This window comes from Salvia hispanica, chromosome 1 (assembly GCF_023119035.1).
Source record: "Salvia hispanica cultivar TCC Black 2014 chromosome 1, UniMelb_Shisp_WGS_1.0, whole genome shotgun sequence".
Lineage (NCBI taxonomy): Eukaryota > Viridiplantae > Streptophyta > Magnoliopsida > Lamiales > Lamiaceae > Salvia > Salvia hispanica.
In genome coordinates, this window is record NC_062965.1 from 22,110,293 (window position 1) to 22,131,941 (window position 21,649).

A 21,649-nucleotide genomic window follows, 5' to 3' on the forward strand; every position below is an offset into this window, starting at 1 on the left:
GCCGCACCTTGGCCGGCGGTCGCCGCGTTGGAGTCCAGAGATTCTGACCCTTCGGTGGCGGACCGCCACATGTCCTCCGGCGGTCGCCGGGCGAGACTCTTCTCCTAGCGTAAATTTCCGAGGCGGGCCGCCACATAGCTCTGCCCGCCGGGCGCCGGCGGTCGCCGTACATCTTCGCGGCGGTCACCGGTCGCCGTCTGACTCCAGATTTCCAGACTATGCGTTTTTACTCCCCTTTTCGGCCCAAATATGCACATTTCTCACAAAACACGTCAAAATACCAAAATTTATAGAATATGCAAATAATGGACATGTAGAGTGATTTTGATAACAAAAACGGACCAAATAATGGCCTTGAAACAGTGCAAAATCCGGGCGTATCAGTCATCATGCCTGAATCATTCCAGCCGCCGTAGTCCAGTTCCAGTTTCAGAAGAAGCCATCAGCCATTTACATGCTTTCTTTAAATGCTTTCTTAGTTTAAGAACTTGTTTTACTTGCATTTGTCTCGGATTTCAGTAGTTAATCTGTTTAAAGCATCTTTTGGTTTGAAAGTTTGAATGAAGTTAAGTTTTTATGGTTTTATTTGAGTTTCAGCTTTGTTATTGCTTTAAATCTCTCTAGTTAGCTAGATCTGATAGTTTTATGTTGTTTAAGTGCTTGAATCTGCCTAGCTTAGTTAGATCTAGTATTTCCAAAAGTGTTTACAAGTTTTAATATGGTTAAGTTTCTCAAAAATGCATGGAATTCGTTTCTGCTTGTTTCTGTCACCCTGTCATGTTGACCAGTATGAGTAAATCTCAGTTTTTCTTGCATTCGTTCTAGATTTCAAGTTAAATATTGTATTTACGAATTTTTGAGCTTGATCATTCATCAATGGAGTTTGTTAGATCTGGTTAGTTTAGCTTGGTGAAGAAGAAAATGTCACAATCAAAGATATGTTGCTTTAGTTACTTTTTCCTTTTGAACTTGCACTTTTTTTCAGCTTTTCTGCAAACCCAGCAGCCAGTCTGCCAGCATGTCCTTTGATTCCCTTTACCTTTTGTCTAGCCATTTTTAGTAAGTTTCGTCTAGTAGCTTCTCATATGCATAACTAGGTGTCCAACTTTCACATTCACGTACACATCCAGTAGCATTAAGCATTTAGTTACCTACTGGTCAGTATAGGTAGAGTCTCATTTTAATTTTACGCCTAGGTAGAACTCAACCCCAAAAGGAGACCAAGAATCTCAGGGTGGTCTTAACGGCCATTATCATCAGGAAGCTGGAACGATGGCCCAAACTGATCGGGAGCAAGGATCCCTCTAACCATCGTCTGCGGCCCATGGAAAAGAGGAAAATCATGTGGACTTTCAAGAATCATAAGAAAAAGAGAGTGACGCCCGTGATGATGTACCAACAAGGGAACCTATTGGAAGAAGGAACTGAAGAATGCGAGGATGAATCCCATAACTCGGTGGATGGAGACAGTGAACACCCCAATGATTTACCACCTGATACACCCAGCACAGCAGCTACACAAGGCACCACCCCGAGGAGGAGCCGAAGGAAGCAATGACACACCTCCACACTGACCAGTTAGTTTTTCTTTTAGATTTTCGTAATTTTTAGTTTCTTTTGTATGTGTGTCAGTTTTACGTTTATGTGTTAATATATTTGTGATAGCATGCGTATACCCCTTTTCATAACATTTAGCCTATTTCATAGTCTAAGTGTGAGAAGGCTGGGGTTTACACCATATATGTGTTTAGGTTGTTTAGAAATTTTCATTATGTTATGTGATTTTGTTTGGTAAGTATTATATCTTCTCCCACTTAGTCTATTGCATAGTCTAAGTGTGAGAAGTTTTTGATATATAGTATGTTTTTGCATATTTTGTTTCGTGTGAGCATGATTCATGTGGTTTAATGTTGTTCTCCCACTTAGCCTATTGCATAGTCTAAGTGTGAGAAGTTTTGTTGACATAGTATGTTTTGCATATCTTGTTTTTGTTCTACTTTGTCTATAGGTTCTCTATGTTAGTTACTCTTCCCCCACTTAGCCTATTGGATAGTCTAAGTGTGAGAAGTTTTCATACATAGTATGTTTTCCATGTGTTATGTGTTTTTCTATGTTTTCTGTGTTTCTATGTGTTTGATACTAGCCATCCTGTTTTCCACTTCACTGAGCTACTTGAGGGCATGAAAGGATGAAGTGGGAGGGGGGTACCTAATGGCCAGTATAACGTATATGTGTTGTCGCATGTCGAGTAAGTCCCTAGTAAGTCAGTTTAGGTTAAGTTTTTTTATAGGATATGTGTTGAACGAACGGGCTTAAAACTCAACTGTTTCAAACTGACGGTGAGGGGAATTGATGGAAATAAAGCATGTTAAAAAATGGAAACCACCCCTCCCAGTAGATCCTAGTCAGTACAGATGATGCGAGTATGAGAGAAAAGCCCAAACTTAAGGCCAGATACGAAAGCCCTCTTAAATGGTGAGTTAGAAGCCTAAAGTGGAACTACTTTCCGCTAAACATATAAAAAAAGAAGAGTGGCTGCCACATGATGTCTAGGGTGAAGTGACCACGTGTAGCAAAATCCTAAGGGCAATAGGAAAACCCCCCAGAAAAAAAAAATAAAAAAAAATACAAAATCTTCCCTTAGAACCCTTTTTTCTAGCCCATCTCCTTTAAACCCCGATATAACCCACTAGCCACTGGGACTGTGTGTATGAAAGGCATGGCAAAGAGCTACTGATCAAGAACAAGGGCAGAAAAACCAACAGGTGAAAGGAGCAGAAAAAAATGAAGAAAACTGACTAGGAGGAAATACTTGGTCCCCAAAAAAAAAAAGGAATAAGGGTGGCAAAGCCACGAAAAAGAAAAAAAAATAAGAAAAAAATGGAGAAAATGGCATGGAAAAAGTATCCGGACCACACAAAAAAAAAGGGAAGAAGTAATAAGGATGACGAAGCCACAAAGGATGTCTACTGACCAGTTGGAGGCCAAATCGTGAAAAACATCAAGCCAAGCAAGAAGAGAAGCCAAGCGCCCGAATACACACAGCTCCTCGGCACAGGGGGCCGAGGTGTTGTGAGCACAAACTTGTACTCATCAGCCGTGAGAACGATGTCCAAATTTTGTTTCCATTCAATGTAATTTTGGCCCTCGATTTTGTTTTCTTTAAGAATTGCAGAAAGAGGATTGAGTGACATGTTGACGATTTAGGTTGCACTGCAAAACAGAATATTTACTATTTGTCATAAACTTATGTGATGAAATTGAGTAGATTAACCATAAAACTTTTCAAATTCTCACAACAGTAAAATTAAAATTTTGTATCCTCAAGCAGAGGTCAATACGCATTAAAATTTTAACATTTTTACTGGTCACAACACCGACGAATAGTCCAGAGACCGCAGCACGACATGGCCGCCAAATGTTGCCTAAGCACGACCATCAGATTTAGCATTACAGAATCTCGTTTCTACAACACACTCCCATAATAATGCTCATGCGTTGATAATAAGACCAAGCTATCTCGTAAATTCTGTTTGAACTCCTGAAACTTGTAATTTCTTAGGATTATTGTCCCCACAGCATGGGTGGCGATAATATTGGAAATTACTTTCTAGTTCATACTATTTACATTTGAGAAGTCCACCTATATGAATTCGCTATTTCTTAGGATTATTGTCCCCACAGCATGGGTGGCGATAAGATTCAGAAATTAGCTTCATAAGTTGTGGACCAATCGATGGAGACCATATACAAACTTAGTTCGTAATTATCGCTTAGATATTTAAGTTATGGTTTTTCATTAATTATCCTTAGCCTTAGTGCAGATTAAAGGCTTAATTAAATTCTGTTGGTATTTAATTGACTGGATAATTAAATCTTTTATAATCTTTTATATATCTTATTAAAGGATAATATATTAATTACTAAAGTTTAATCCATATTCATGTCTTCTATAAGATTTATCTAAAATAATTAATTATTTATATCTTTGATGGACTTGAATAAATAAACTTAAATTAATTCCTTATTAAGATTGTGAAGAGAATAATATTTTATTATTTAATGAAATCCTACATATCTATCCTTATTAGGATTCTAGATATATATATAATATAATTAGGAAACTATTAAATTATTCTTGTCCACATCATCTTGGAATAAAAGATATCCATAGATATGGTCAATAATCTAAATATTCCTAAAATTTAGGGAAATCTTCCCAAAATATTTTATTTCCATTAAATAATAATATTTTAATGATATCTTTTAATTTAGGAATCAAATAATCATTAAAATAGTATTTCATCGTTATCTCATCGTACGAGGTTGGCACGTACGACGAAGATACGCGCCGGGGTTGACCCGCCGGAATGGTGGTTTCGCCGTCCAGCCACTGCCGGCAGCCCGTGCTCAGCGCGGCTGCTTCCGTTTCTCCCACTGTGGCGCGAACGCGCCGCTTCTTCCTCCGTCGACGTTGCTCAGCGCGCGGCGGATGCCGCGCTGCTCCGGCGACTTACTCCTTTCGCCCCGGCGGTCTCGCGCGACGCAGCATCCACCTTGAAGGATGTTGCTGCACTCGATCTTGCGTCGCTAGGGTTAGGCTCGACTAGGGTTAGGGTTAGTTCTAGGGTTAGGGTTCCGGGTTGGAAGAACCGCCGCTGCTCTCGGACGAGCAGCGGCTTCCGACAGCCTCCCATCGTCGATCGCCGTTCACTCCGGGGTGAGGGCCGCCGCAGTCTACTCGGTGGTGTGGACAAGCCCACGCTCGTTTTCACGTCGCCGAGAGACCGCACGCCTACTCCCACTCGATCAGCGCAGTCTCTCGGGATCACAGGCACCGGCGGTCACACCGGCAGCGTGCGCTAGTCCATCCTCGTCTACGCGTCGCCGGTCGATCGCCATCCGAACTCCCACTTGCTCGACAACCCTAATTGATCGCATGTCGCGTGCTTCGTCTCGGCACAAGCGTCGACGAATAGCACGTCTCGTGCGTTCCAAAAATTTGAGTTCTTTGTTTCGATAGTTCTTGAGTTCATCATGCATAAAAAAATACAACAACTAAAAACAAGAACATGCTTCGAACACAAAAACGCATGCATACATGAATTTCGCAAAATTTAAATCCAAATAATCTGAGCTAAAGACCGGCTCCGATACCAATTGAAGGGGTTGGAAGCGGAAGCGCTAGGTAATCATAAATCATTACATAATAATTCTGATCTATTTAGCAGATAATTTAGACAAATTCTATTCGCGCAATTATCACATGCATCATGCTTTAAATTAATTGAAACCTAAAACATGATTTTCTACGGTTTAGCCATTATACCTTGATGATTCTCCAAAGAATCGAAGATGGCTAGCGCCTTCTCCACGTGAAGATCTTTAGTACAAAACCACGGATCTTCTGTCTGGTTCTCGGACTGTAAACTGATATCAAGGTGGGTTGATCTCACCAGTATACTAGAACTTAAATAAAGAAGACAGAAATCCTATCCCACAAAGGAGAAAAAATTCGACCACTCCTAGGAATAGGGGGGGGGGGGAAAATTTTGAGTAAAAGCAAGTCTCATTTCTGTCTCCTTTATTCTCCTATCTATAATAAGTCACAGAGACAAAGATCTATGGAAGGCTTTGGATATGGGCTCCTCCAATTAGCTTTTTACTAATTAAATTAAACCCAATTTAATAAAAGCTTAAATTTGGAATATTACGAGCAGCAGCACTACAGAAATAATATTGCACTCCCCATCCAAATCCGAAACTACAAGTACTTCGGGTTTCCAAAAAATTAATATTTATTTCCCGTGCTTAAGATAGAAACATCCATTAATTAATTATTGTCTGCTATGGACTTAATTAATTAATATCTTATTTGTTCCAAGAGAGGACTCAGCAAGAAAATCTTATTTATTATTCGTAGAGTAATTAAACTCCAACTAGCTAGGTTCCGAATAATAAAACCTTATTTCAAGCTTCTCTTGAGGATGTTATCAAACGAGACTCACCTCGCGTACGATTCAACATAATAGCAATCCTAGCATCGCTAGATATTAATCACCACTACCCAATATACTAGGCTTATTGGGTTGCGAAAAACCCGCACTATTTGGTAAGTCAAAATAGTGCATAATCAATACCGTATGCTCAATGATAACATACATTGATTGTGAAATAATTTACGAGACCTCGTCTTTCAGTAGATAGCATAAAGACTGTCTCGCTGTTAGATCCATTCAGTGCTATACCACACCAACGTCATCTTATTTCAGTAAGCCTTAGAAATGATCGGACTGACATTGCAACCTTTCACGATAGGTAGTCTAAGCCTATCTAGGTTGTGAAATTATTCTTTTTCTTTGTTTAGAACTGACCGTATTACCTTAAAGTGAACGACACCCACAACCGGTCTATTAAAACAAGGACTTAGACTTTGTTAAGTTACTTATACATTTAAACATGCAATAAACATCCATTAAATGTAAAACATAACAACATTATGACAAAAATAATCTGTTTATTCCTTTGGAAAATAAAATAAGAGTTTCAATGGTATTCAATCACTCGAAAGGTGATTTCTAGTATACAAACTCTAACATGCTATCGTCCATGTTAAGTGTTCTTGGTTTGCGCTCCAACAGATTCCATGGAGAAGTGTCATGTCACAAGAGCTGGTGGTCAAGGCTTCGAATTCTGGATGTATCCTCAAATAATTTTGGTGGAAGTCTGGAATCAGTGAACTTCTCTAGTTGGAGTCGGATGCGTATGCAGCTTACATTCCAGTAACCATGAAAGGGATAGATTTAGAGCTACTCAACGCACGGGGAGACATTGCTATCATTGATTTATCCCAAAATAATTTTCATGGAAGATACCAGATGCAGTTGGTGATCTTAAAATACTTTTCCATCTCAACTTATCCCACAATGCCCTCAACGAAAGCATCCCAAAGTCATTTGGCCAGTTAAAGGTTCTCGAATCACTCGATCTCTCTGCAAACCAACTAACAGGCCAAATACCAATGGAGCTTGGATAGCTCACATTCATTGGAGTGCTGAATCTGTCATACAATAAGTTGGTTGGAATGATCCCAAATGGCCGTCAAATCTAAACATTTCCTGTTGAATCCTTTGAAGGAAATCCAGGCCTGTGTAGTTTCCCTCTCAACATAAGCAGCAGTCGTACAGATGACAACGACAATGGCCTATCGCCACGAGGACATGAAGAGAAGAAGGAGATTAAGTGGGAATACGTTTCAGCTGCACTTGGATATGTTGTGGGTGTAGGGATCATTGTGTGGCTACTTCTATTTTGAAGAAGATTCAGAGAGAAATACTTCGGCAAAATAGAAGAAGTTGTTGAAGACATATACATTGCCAGAGACATGAGAAGAAGGCTGATAAACTCATGTTTTAGTCGGTTTAACTGGCATGTTGAGGTGCTTAATGTTGAGTTTTGATGCTTGAATTGTCTATTTCCAGCCAATTATCCTATCTTTTGGAGTTTCATGGGTTTGTTGAGTGTTCTAGGATAAATAGATGAAAAAGAGGCAAAAATCCGGCCGATTGTGAATAGGAGGCAACAGGGCCTTCAAAGGCTACACCCGGCCGGGTGAATTTCACTCTTATAAATTCTACCCGGCCGGGTAGGACTTGAGGACCAGAAAAGGGCCGGAAAACGACACCCGGCCGGGTGAATTTTAAGCACAAATATTCCACCCGGCAGGGTATCCTAAAGACAGCGTTACGAGTCCAGAAAGGGGTCTGAAAATGGTCACCCGGCCGGGTGGATTTCCAGTGTAAAAATTATACCCGGCCGGGTACGTCAGTTTGACTCGTCTGAAAGCTGAAAACGCGATTTTTGAAGTGGAAAAACAGGAAGAAAAGGCTAGGGTTGGATTGGACGAGATTCATTCTACACTTACCGCCTCCAACACTCTCACACCCCCAATAACACTTTGAGAGAGAGAATTGAAGATTGAAGACTCCAGATCGGAAGATTGAAGAATTCATTCCATAGATTCATTCTCACAGGAGTATCTTAATCTTTTCTCCATGTATTTCATTAAATCTTGTGTTTCAAACATGGTTTTGTGAAGAACATGAGTAGCTAAACACCTTTTTGTAGAATTCGTGAAGATGAACTAATTTCATAGTTTTTATCCAATTAATTTTGTTGTAGTTATTTGATTATTCTTGGGTTTATTTCTTTCAATTGCTTGATCACCACTTGATTGTGTAGGATTAATTAGATTAATCGGGAGATGAAATAATTAATCTGGAAATGAGAATAATTCACACCTTAATGCAATAAAACTCAGGAGAGTTGAGGTTTTGAGTGAGGTCTTTGACCTAATTGAGCTTTTGGGAGTTAGGGGTTTTAGGATTAGAAGGGGACTTCAAGCCTAGCACTTAATCTACAGGTTTCTCACCTCAGGAGGGGGTGAGAAAGGTAAGGCAATTTGATTGGATAAGAGCTTGGAATTGTGCATCGGATCCTTGAGTTCTACAATTTTCTCCATATATCTTTTCACTTCGTGTTTACTTGCTTTTTATTTATTTATTTGTTCATTATATGCTTTTCGTAGTGGTAGAACAAAACCAAACATTTCCCGATTCTCTAGATAGTAGTCAACGTTTGTTCGTGGTAGTTAAGTTGATACAAATTAGTCTCTGTGGGATAAGATACTCTTACTTGCTAATTGCTACACTAGCTTCGTACACTTGCGGGTATCACTTGTGTTAAAATAGTCGAGTCAAGTTTTCGGCGCCGTTGCCGGGACTGTTTTGTGTCGTTAGAGCTTAATATTGTGATAATAATTGATATTACTAGTCTAGATTTTATTTGCTTTATTTTTATTTTTATTTTTATTTTTATTTTTGAGTTCTCTAATCTTGGTGTTTCTTTTTAGGTTGTATGCGCACTCGTTCTCAAGGTCCACCGTTAGAACCCATTGATCCCGAGATCGAAGCATCCAACAAGAGGAGGACGCTCAGAGGAGGTTGAACCAGAGGATCCACATTTCTTCACCGGGTTATAGGCGTTCATCCTCCCTCGTTCAGGGAACTCCAGTACCGACTCCGTCTCCACCTCCATCACCAATACAGTACGAGCCTAATTCTCCAATCCTAATGGAGAACGAGGAGAACAACAATGAAAATAACAATGAGGATCCTGTTATTCGTCAACTCTGATAGTAGATGGCCAACATGCAGAGGCAGTTGGATGAGCGGAACGCGAGACCACCAGTTCAGCTGGTGCAGAATTTGTATGCATATAGGCGAGTGGCTAATCCACCAACCAATAATGCCGGGATTGCGGCCAACATCTTTGAGTTAAAGCTGGGATTGATAAACAGGGCAGAAGCACATGCATTTGGTGGAACAGGTTCGGAAGATGCCAACAAGCACTTGACCAAGTTCATACAAATCAACAACACGGTGAAGGCTAATGGGGTTTCCGATGATCAGATTCGCCTCAATTGTTCCCTTTTTCTTTGAAGGATGATGCTCGGGATTAGTACGATAGCATGGATCCCAACTCGGTCGAAACTTGGGACGCAATGGTTGAGCTCTTCTTGGACAAATACTACCCACCGAGCGAGGCACTAAAGCGCCAAGCTGAAGTCATCTCTTATGCAATGCATCCTCAGGAGAATATTCACGAGGCATGGAAGAGATTCAAATACCTGATGAAGAGATGCCCCAACCACGGGTTAAGCCCGGGGCAACAGGTCGTAACTTTCCATAGGGGAGCCACCCCGGAGGCAATACGCGAGTTGAATATGAGTGCAGGGGGGTCACTCCTTCAATTGGGAGAAGATGATGCATTAAAGGTGATTGAGCAGGTGGCCTCCAACAATGATGGGTGGAAGAATGAGAGAAGCAAAACCTACAGGGTGGCGTCTGCATCAGATGTTGACAAGATGGACATGATGTCCAAGCAGCTGCATTTCTTGACCAGTAAGTTTGGATATATGGAAACAGAGCCAACCGGGCTCGAAAGTGAAGAGGTGAATTACGTGCATCAAGGCGGGAACAATCGGAATTTCAACAACAACTACCGCCACAATCAAGGGGGTGGTAACTTCAACAACTTTGGGAATAAGGCACATCCCAACTTGTCTTATGGGAACCCTCACAATGCCCTGCAACCACCCCCGGGGTTTCAAGTGTCGAACGGACAAGTCATTGAGCCGAAGAAGAATGATCTTGGAGATGTCTTGATGACATTTATGAAGCAGACAGGAGAGATTATGGCCAATTCTGATAAGAGACAGATGTGCAGAGCTTGAGCATCCACATAAAGAGCGTCGATACTCAGATGAGCCAGATTTCACAGGCGGTGGGTATTCAACATCAACCGGGCCAGTTTCCCTCACATACCATTGTCAATCCTAATGACTGCAAGGATTGCAAAGCCATCAATCTAAGGAATGGCAAAATCTATGAAGGTTCAACCATGCCTGCAGAGAAGGAGAAGATCTCGCAAGAAGAGGTAGTTGTAGAAGATGTAGTGGAAGAATAGGAAGAGTCAGTGGAGGAAGTACCGCCTCCCAAGGAAAATACTGTGATACCTGCACCCCCAGTCGAAGTTAAAATTCCATTTCCACAGCGTGTGCAGAAGAAGAAGCTAGATGATCAGTTCTTTAGATTTCTTGACATTTTCAGAAAGGTACACATCAACATTCCGTTGGTAGAGGCGTTGCAGCAAATGACTAGCTACGCCAAATTTTTGAAAGATGTTATCTCCAAGATGAGGAGATGGATGGAGCACGAGACCGTCAATTTGACGGAGAGCTATAGTGCCATTATCCAGAAGAAATTGCCCGCTAAGATGAAAGATCCTGGAAGCTTCACTATATCTTGCATAGTGGGGGATATCCAAGTGGGCAAGGCACTATGTGAGTTGGGAGTGAGCATTAATCTTATTCCGTTCTCGTTCTTTCAAAAGCTGAAGATTGGGACACTGAGGCCCACCACCATCACACTCCAGATGGCCGACCGATCTGTGTCGTATCCGAGGGGGATTGTTGAAGATATACTCGTCCAAGTCAATAACTTCATCTTTCCTGTGGATTTTGTGGTGCTTTATATGGAGGAAGACCGGAATGTTCCTCTTATACTGGGAAGACCTTTCCTAACTATAGGGAAGGCAATGATCGACGTGTAGAAGGGAGAGCTCACACTCTGACTTAACGATGAGAGCGTCACATTCTCCATCTACAATGCAATGTAGAGGCACGATGATGAAGATGCATGGAGAGTGGAGCACTGTAACATGGTTGAAGTGGTCAATGATTGTGTGAAAGAAGTGACCCAAGCCATTTCGCCACAAGATCAATTGGAGCGATGCTTATCGCAATCTATCTTCTCTCCTTACTATAATGATATTAATGAGCCTAATACCGATTTGTTAAATTTTGTAGGTGCTCTTAATTCGGCGGAGGAGGTCCCTAGGTTTCGACATAAATTCTTACCGTTGAGGGATCCGAATGAAGAGGAGAAGAAGGAGGAAAAGAAAGAGGAACTGAAGCCGTTGCCGTCACACCTTAAGTATGCATTTCTCGGGGAGAACGATAATTATCCGGTAATCATATCATCGTCACTCACAACTAATGAACTTGATAAATTGCTTAGAGTGCTTAGGAAGCATAGGGGTGCAATTGGGTGGTCCATCTCGGACCTTAAGGGGATAAGTCCTACGGTTTGCATGCATAGAATTCTTCTAGAAGAGGGGTCTAAACCCAAAGCTCAAAACCAAAGGAGACTTAACCCAATAATGCAAGATGTGGTGAGGAAGGAGGTGCTTAAGTGGTTAGATGCCGGGATTGTCTATGTTATTTCGTATAGTGATTGGGTAAGTCCCACCCAAGTGGTAGCTAAGTAAGGTGGGATGACAGTAGTAAAAGGGGGAGATGATGAGATGATAGCCACTAAGTTGGTAACCGGTGGAGAGTATGCATAGATTATAGAACCCTTAATAGCACAACTAGAAAAGACCATTTCTCCCTCCCGTTCATTGACCAGATGCTAGATAGGTTGGCAGGGTATGAGTACTATTTCTTTCTAGATGGATACTCCGGATATAATCCGATCTTAATTGCTCCAGAGGATCAATATAAATCTGCTTTTATTTTTCTTTATGGCGTGTATGCTTTCAGGAGGATGTCATTTGGCCTTTGCAATGCCCCAGCCATCTTTCAGATGTGTATGATGTCCATCTTTCACGACTTGGTGGAAGATATAATGGAAGTCTTCATGGATGACTTCTCCATCTTTGGTAGCTCCTTTGATAATTGTTTACATAATCTAACTCGTGTTTTACAGAGATGTGAAGAGACACACTTGGTGCTTAACTGGGAGAAGTGCCATTTTATGGCTAGAGATGGCATTGTGCTCGGGCACAAAATATCTGCAGGAGGACTTAAGGTGGATAGGGCCAAGATAGTGGCGATTGAGCAGTTGCCACCACCATCCAATGAGAAGGCTGTGAGGAGTTTCCTTGGTCACGCCGGGTTCTATAGGCGATTTATTAAGGATTTCTCTAAAATTGCTAGGCCTTTATGTTATCTACTTGCTAAGGATGTTAAGTTTGATTTCTCTCTTGAATGTAAGCAGGCCTTCGAGACATTGAAGAAGACGCTTGTGAGTGCACTCGTGCTCATCTCACCGGATTGGTCATAGCCGTTCGAGATCATGTGTGACGCTAGTGATATGGCAGTGGGATCTACTTTGGGCCAGAAAAGAGACAAGATTTTCAGGGTGATCTACTATGCAAGCCGGACCCTAGATGCGGCGCAGGCAAATTATACTACTACCGAGAAAGAGATGTTGGCGGTGGTGTATTCGTTCGACAAGTTCCGTCCCTACCTTATTGGGGCGAGGACTATTGTGTTCACGGACCATGCCGCCATCCGCCATCTTTTCGCCAAGGTGGATGCCAAACCGAGACTGATACGATGGGTCCTGCTTCTACAAGAATTTGATCTAGAGATTCGAGATAGGAAGGGATGTGAGAACGTAGTAGCTGACCACTTGTCGAGACTAGAGCACTGTACTGAAGGGGAGAATTTGAAGGTTCCCATCAATGAAGAATTCCCCGATGAGCATCTCTTCTATGCTCAATGCTCTTCTCCGTGGTTTGCAGATATTGTGAACTTTTTGGTGGCGAAGATCATTCCGGAGGACTACAAGTCATATAAGAAGAAGAAGTTCTTCCACGACGTCAAATTCTACTTTTGGAATGAGTCGTGCCTGTTTAGGCGATGTGCCGACATGGTGATACGAAGATGCGTTCCCGATGATGAATGGGAACATGTGATGAGGAAGTTCCACTCTAGTCCTAGTGGAGGACATTTTGGAGCTAACCGAACGGCGATGAAGGTGCTCCAATGCGGTCTCTATTGGCCGAGTATCTATGGAGATTGTCAAACCTTTGTACTCCATTGCAATGAGTGCCAAAGGACGGGGGAGTTTTGAAGAAGAAAGAGATGCCCATGACTACTATTGTGGAGGTGGAGATTTTTGATGTATGGGGGATTGATTTCATGGGTCCCTTTCCACCTTCATCCGGGCATCAATACATACTTTTGGCGATCGACTACGTTTCGAGGTGGGTAGAGGCTATCCCCACTCACGCCAACTCCTCCAAGGTCATGATAAGCTTCGTTTAGAAAAATATCTTCACAAGGTTGGGGGCTCCAAGAGCGTTGATCAGTGATGGGGGGTACCATTTCAAGAATAGGTAGCTCGAGCTCGTGTTGCAAAAATTCGGTGTCAAGCATCGAATCACCAACCCCTATCATCCTCAAGCAAATGGCTAAACGGAGTTGGCTAATAGAGAAATTAAGGGGATACTTGAGAAGACGGTGAATGCTAATAGGAAGGATTGGTCGATGAAGCTTGATGATGCTCTTTGGGCATATAGGACGGCGTACAAGACGCTGATTTGCATGTCACCATATCTGGTGTTTGGCAAATCTTGCCATCTTCCGGTAGAGTTAGAGAACAAATCCTATTGGGTGGTAAAACAATTCAATGTGGACTATTACAAGGCAGGGAAGGAGAGACAACTCCACCTAAACCTTCTCGATGAGTTTAAAAATGAGGCTTTTGAAAATTCCTCCATCTACAAGGAGCGCCTTAAGACATATCATGATAAGTGGATCGAGAAGAGAGAGTTTGTCCCGGGAGATTACGTGCTACTCTTCAATGCACGAATGAAGCTTTTCCCCGGAAAACTAAAGTCTTAGTGGTTCGGGCCGTTCAAAGTGAAGACAGTAATGAAGAATGGAGCCATAGAGCTTCAAGGAGATGATGGAAGGACTTTCACGGCTAATGGCCAAAATGTGAAGAAATTCCATAGCTATCAGCAGAAGGAGGAGGTGTTTGTGCTCACCTTGGAACGCACCCAATGAGCTTATTGAAGCGTCGAGCATACGACGGTAAAAAGTTGCGCTATAGGGGAGGCAACCCCTAGTAGGTAATTTTATTGCTTTTGTGTGTGGTTTTTGTTTTTGTTCTTGGCGTGTTTTCTTCTTTCTTGGTGCTTGTGTGTTTTTCTTTAATGTGTTTCTCCTTAGTTTTTATTTTTTATTTTAGATAGTTCTCTCCTTAAGTATCTAGAATTGGTACTATGCTGGGTATGGTGTTGATTTTTGTGTAGGAATTCGAATTCTACAAGGAAGAGGCATTGAGGAGAGCAAAAACGGACAGAAACCGCCCAGAAAAAGCCACCCGGCCGGGTGCATTTACTTTGTAAAAATTCTACCCTGCCGGGTTGATCGGAATGTCTTCCGAAGTTCAGGAATGGGTCAAAATACGGCACCCGGCCAGGTGTATTTTTAGCACTAAAATTTTACCCGGCCGGGTCACGTGACTTCTGCAGTTTTAGTCCAGAAGGGGGTAAAAAAATGTCACCCGGCCGGGTGGATTGTTAGCACGAAAACCCTACCCAGCCGGGTAAGTCCATGCTCCCACTAAGGTGGGTCGCGATAATATTAGAAACTGCTTCATATATAGACCAATTTATGGAGACCATATACAACACACTGTTGTAATTATCGCTTAGTCATTTTAAACATGGTTTTTGCATAATTATCAATTAAGCGGATAAGGCAGATAATCCACTTAAAGCAGATTAATACCAAATAAACAGATAAATCCATTTAATCCTTGGTAATTAATCACACTTGATAATTATTTAAATTATTTAATAAATCTAGGGAGATTTACTTAAATAATTAATCCCTTATCTTATCCAAAGTAGGAATTTCAGATTTGATAAGATCTTGGATAATGGTTATCCAAATTAATTAGGATTTATCTAGATAGAATATAATCTATCTAAATCCTCCTAGGATTATTTTAGATTTTACATGAATAAAATCAAATCCTAAAATTCAAGATAAACTAATCTTGGATTATCATTATCTAAATCATACCAGGATATTTGAGGATGAAAACAATTTCTCCAAATCCATAAGATGAAGATAAAACCCAATCATTCCAAGATTTAAAGAAATCTTAGATTATTTAGAATAAGAACCTAGAATATATCAAATCTATTAGGATTTATCTAGATAAAATTAGTTTTATCAAAATCCAATTAGATATGGATTATCTTGAATTATATTTATCCATATTTATCTGGGATATTTACTAAATAGAAATAAATCTATTTATATACATAAAAATAAGATAATCTAGAATTAATATTAATTAATTCAACTAGGATTTATATAGATAGAACTAAATCTATCTTAAATCCAAAAGATAATTACAATATTGGATTAATAATTATCTAAATCTTCTAAGATATATTCTAGATAGATGTAAATCTAGCAATATCTATAAGATAGAGATAAACTTAATTATCTAATTCAACTAGGATATTTTCTAAATAGAATTAATTCTATAAATATCCACAAGAAAAAGATAAACATGGATTTTAACTATCCAAATCTACTAACATATATTCTAGATAGATATAAATCTATCAATATCTATAAGATATGGATAAACATAATTAAAATTTATCTTAGTCTATCTAGGATTTATTCACATAGAATTAAATCTATATAAATCCATGACAATAAAATTAATTATTATCCAAATTTATCTAGGATTTGTCTAGATATAATTAAATATATCTAAATCCATAAAATAAGGATAAAATCCAAACTTAATTAATTATTTATCTAGTCTATCTAGGATTTATTCACATAGAATTAATCTACATAAATCCATAAGACAAAATAAAAAAAAAAAAAAATTATTATCATCTGAATTTATCTAGAATTTATCTAGATAGAATTTAATCTATCCAAATCCATAAAATAAGGATGAATTCCAACTAATCCAAGATTTAAGATATGTCAAATCTTATTCTAAATTATATCTTGAAAAATATTCAAAATTAATTCTAGGGTTTGGGAAACCCTAACTAATTTTGAATGATTCTCCAAATTTAGTTCCTAGGGTTTAGGAGGGATTGGTGCCCCTTGCACAGCGGAAGACATGCATACACAAATAAATCAGATCTACAGATCTATTTGACCGATTATGGGATTAATTATCTACATGTTAAACAAATCAAATTGCATTCAAGAACACAAATAAATCATGTTTAAGGAATAAGAACCCTAATTCATGATTTCCTACGGTTTAGAATTACCGATCTGATTCTCCAAAGAATCGTCGATTGCTTGCGCCTTCTCCACGAGATGATCTTCGTACTCAACCATAAATCTTCTAATCTGTATCCCGAACTCAGATTATGACCTTTGGGTGGGCAAAGCTTGTCAGAATCGAAAAGGGCTTGATTAGAAAGAAGACAGAATATCAGTTTTGTCAAAAACCGATTTTTCGTCCACTCCCAGAGGGGAGCACGAAAATTAATGATTAAAATTCAATTAAGTCTCCTTTCTAATCTCCTTTTATATTGAGTTAAGGTGGGCCAGATTAGGGATCCATGGAGGTTGGACTTGGGCCAAACCTGTTGGACTTTTACTAATTAAATTGAGCCCCAATTTAATATAAGTCCAAACAGAATATTATTATCATCCACTATAGTATAATAATATTGACTGCCCGTCCAATCCCAAATTACGAGTAATCCGGGCTTTTACCTCTTTAATTTATTATTTCCCGTGTTAAAGATATAAATATCCATTAATCAATTTAAGTCTGCTATTTGACTTTAATTAATTAATATCTTTTTCCAAGAGTTGTCTAGTTCAAAATCTTTATTTATTATTCTGGAATAAATTCCAACCGGCCGGGTTTCTGAATAATAAAACCTTTTTCGAACACCTCTTGAGGATATTATCAAACTGGACTCACCCAGCACACGATTCATTGCAATAACAATACTAGCACCTCTAGACATTGATCACCACTACCCAAGATATCAGGATTCTTGGATTGCGAAAAATCCGCACCATTTGATAAATCAAAGTAGTGCATAATCAATATCGTATGCTCAATGTTATGTCAACAATGATTAAGAAATAACAATCACCGAGACTTCGTCTTTCGGTAAATAGCAAGAAAGACTTATCTCAACCGTTAGATCCTTCAGTGCTATACCACACCAGTGTCGTTTATTTCCTAAGGTAAGAAAATATGCGGACTGACACTGCAACCTTTCACGATAGGTAGCCAAGGCCTATCTAGGTTGTGAAATTCTATTTCTCTTCTACAAAGAACCGACTGCGTCACCTTCTGTGAACGTCGTTCACGACCAGTCTACTATATAGAAGAATTAGACTTATTTGCTTCTTATACATTTAAATGTTTGAGAAACATCTTATAAATGCACAAGCAAACATCAATGCGATAAAATTACTTCTTCTCGCTTTGGGTTAAAAGTGGATTGTAAAATTTATTGTATACAAGCAATTCTATCCGTGCAACATGCTCGAAATATGCTTTTCAGTATACCAATCCTAACAATCTCCCACTTATACTCAAAATCATGCTTTCGAGTATACCCACTGCCAAAACTCTCCCACTTATACTCTAAGCAGGTCTCGGACCATGATACATCGAACTACCATACTTTTCACCTCATGTGTAAAACATGTTGCCATATAGGCATTTTGTGAATAATTCTGCCAGGTTGTTCTCTGATGATATCTTGGTAACCATAATGTCACGCTGCGCACTTTTTCCTTAATTAATTTCATACTTCCTCTCTATGTGATTGCTTAGCTTTATCAGATCGTGTTTCCCTCGAGTTAGACACATGTCTAGAGTAACCATAATAAAATATAATACTCATAGGCATACTCGGAATCACGGTCAAAGCTATTAGAAAGTTACTGAGATGAACAACTACCTTAGTAGTTTCCTATGAAACCACACTTGTAATTATCATAATAGAGCCTGTGATGTAATCACACTCCTTCAAGACTCAGTTTTCAACTCCTAACGTGAACACATAGTCAGAGGATAACTCGATCACCGATCAATAATAAAATCGAGTCGATGTAACCTAAAGGACATAACATAGATGTCTGGTAAACTAGAGCATACCGTTTAGCCTTCTTCAAGTACTATAGTATATTCTTTACCAATCCAATGTCCTTGGCCATGGTTAATATGATATCAAGCTTCTATGCCAACGGCAAAGCTAATATCTAACTCAATTCACATCATAGCATACATGAGACTTCCAATTACAGAACTTGTCTCATTCTTCTTGATCTCATTCAGTGTCGAAAAACACTTGACTAGAGACAAGATAATTCCATCCAGAGAAGTAAAAACTTTTCTTGGAATTTTCAATGCTAAAGTGTCTAAGTATGATGTAGATGTAGGATTCTTTAAGAAAACTTAACATTCTTTTTCTAGCAATCTAATGACTTAGATGCTTAGAATGTAACTAGTTTATCTTAAATCCATCATCATTAAACTGGGTAGACGACCAGTTTCCTACGCTAGATAACCCTTTGAGTTGTTTATCAACTTTTATAGATGTCATCATCGTAGAATACCAAGAATACCATATATAGTGCACTTTCAACTTTCTTGTACTTGTAGCACATAACCATTAAGATGTTCCATGTAGATGATCTCCTCAAGACTTCTACTTAAAGAAAACTGTCTTGACAATCATAATACATACATCCTAATTTATGTAAGCTACAATAGACAATATGATACAGATCGTCTTAGGCATAATGGCAAGCGAGAATATCATTCTTTCTGGGTATAACCCTTAGCCATTATTCTAGCCTTTCAAGATCCATGTTTACACTTGCAGATCCACTAGCTCCCACTGGCTAAAATAGTCTATGGGTAGTATCGCAAGTCTTGCAAACATTCTTGTCTATCTTAGATTATTATTCAGAATCTATCATCTTAGGTACAAATGTTGATTTTCTAAGTGCATAAGCATCTAATGGTATGACTTCTTGGTTAAGATGGAAAATAGATATTCTCATTATCTTGAGAATTATCATGCTTGTTAGGCTTGTAGTTCTTCTCATAATCTTCATCAAAGAATCTAGTATTGATGTAAACAAACACTTATCTTGCCGTGAAGATTATAGAACCCGTACCTTTTCTATCAATTGGGACAATCTTAAAACATACCTCAGTACACAACTCCAATTACTTGGATACCTTTTCCAAAACATGTGTTGGAATAACTCCACACTTTGAGTTGTGCTGGACTAGACTTACCTCTAGTCCACAACTCGTGTGTTGTAGAAGGTACTGATGTTATGGTAGTTTCTTTAAGATATAACTCGTTGTTTCCAACGTATATCCCATCAATGATAAGGTGTTATTGAGTGAAACTGTTCCCATATCGAACTTGTCTTAGAGAGACTTCGATATCTTCTTATATGACTATTCCATTCTTTAGAAGAATGCTTGGAGTAGTCAACTAGGATTTAACTCCCACTACTGATCTGAACTCATTGCTCGTCTCCCATGGTGTAGACCATTGAGACTTGCTAGTCTTTCTATGTTGCATCTCTATAAGTATTATGAATCCCTTGAACCACCAACAGATTCTAACTTATAATGCATCAACCAGACTTACTTGACTTTCAAGCTATTTAACAAGCAAGTTGTTAAAATCTCAATAGCCACTTGAGTTAGACAAAAATCAGTTTGAACAATAATTAAGTACTTTCTTGGCCTTATAACTAAGTGCCATAAATACTTTATTATTCATTGTTTAAGAAGTTGAACTGTTGTTCAAAACTCAATCTTGTTGCATTTATATTGTTTAGGTACTATGATGCATAATTTGTTTTTCTATGGTACTATGATAGATATTCGAATCACATTTCTTAATAATGCACGCATTATAAAATGACATCGAACATCGCTTAATCATAAACAAGTTTAGAAACTGAATATAAATTCATTCTAAACAAGACTGTACCAATAAAACAAAACTCTAACATCAAAACAAAACAATTAAGTGAGCATAAATAAATAGCTCCCACTGCAACAATTGCCCAACTGGATTAAGATCTCTCCTTTAGAAGTTACATTGTTATCTAAGTCATTGTCCTTCTTTAGAAGAGGTCAATCCGACTTACAATGCATCTTCACTTTGCCTTTTCACCCCATTTATCTTGCCTTTCTTGCTTTCAGCAGGCATTGATGACAATTCAGCTCTTCATTCTTTCCATTGCTAGTCTTCTGTTCGATTGAACTAAGACATAGGAAAGATGTAGCTTTAACGAATTTGTCATCCATCATGTTATTTTCCTCTATTAGTAATAAAGTGAATATCATGTAGAAGGTTTTAAGTAACAACCTTCATACTATCACTTCCTATACATTTGACGAAGAACTGAGTGTAGAAACTATTTGAGTAACTGAATCAGAAGATTCCTCAAAATATTCTATCTCTCGTGGATATTCCAATAGAATCTGGACATCGTCCTTATTGGATATTCCTCTTTCATCAATATAAACCAAGACGTGTCTTACTACTTAAAAGATTAAAAGAAAGTAGTTTGACCTTCTATCTCAAAGAACTTGTCAAGTACATGCATAAAATGCATTCATGAACTTTCTTTATAGAATTTTGTCAAGGAAATAGAGGACATGAATTGGTGAATACAAACTTTAAGTTTTCAGCAGTGAGAATCTTATCCATTTACATTTCCAGTCTACATAATTTTGGCCCATTATTAAGAATTTGGCTGAGAAGAAATAAAACTATTTATCACATACTATGCTTGATACATAATCGCAAATAGCACTGTTTTAAGGCCATTATTTGGTCCGTTTTTGTTATCAAAATCACTCTACATGTCCATTATTTGCATATTCTATACATTTTGGTATTTTGACGTGTTTTGTGAGAAATGTGTATATTTGAGCCGAAAAGGGGAGTAGAAACGCATAGTCTGGAAATCTGGAGTCAGACGGCGATCAGCGACCGCCGCGAAGTTGTATGGCGACCGCCGGCGCCCGGCGGTCAGAGCTATGTGGCGGCCCGCCTCGGAAATTTACGCTAGGAGAAGAGTCTCGCCCGGCGACCACCGGAGGACATGTGGCGGTCCGCCACCGAAGGGTCAGAGTCTCTGGACTCCAACGCGGCGACCGCCGGCCAAGGTGCGGCGCGCCGGAGAAAGGCGGCGAATCCGACCAGCCCTAGATTTGCTCCAAGATTT

General features: G+C 39.3%; 1 protein-coding gene and 1 pseudogene across 1 annotated transcript; both read left to right on the plus strand.

Moving 5' to 3' along the window:
* The window catches only part of LOC125190239, a 16,261-nt pseudogene extending 8,802 nt beyond the window's left edge, over positions 1-7,459 (plus strand).
* A 2,864-nt stretch (positions 7,460-10,323) lies between these two features.
* Positions 10,324-11,172, plus strand: LOC125190249. The gene is made up of 2 exons (XM_048087500.1): positions 10,324-10,497; positions 10,615-11,172. Exons 1-2 carry the CDS (start codon positions 10,324-10,326, stop codon positions 11,170-11,172), a joined length of 732 nt encoding a protein of 243 aa, XP_047943457.1.
* The last annotated feature ends 10,477 nt before the right edge of the window (positions 11,173-21,649 follow it).

What these genes read in the sequence shown, in the direction of transcription:
- LOC125190249 (XM_048087500.1), top strand. Translation starts at nt 10,324, where the DNA reads ATGAGCCAGATTTCACAGGCGGTGGGTATTCAACATCAACCGGGCCAG. An exon ending in AGAAGATCTCGCAAGAAGAG is followed by an intron (nt 10,498 to 10,614) that starts GTAGTTGTAGAA and finishes CCATTTCCACAG; the next exon opens with CGTGTGCAGAAGAAGAAGCT.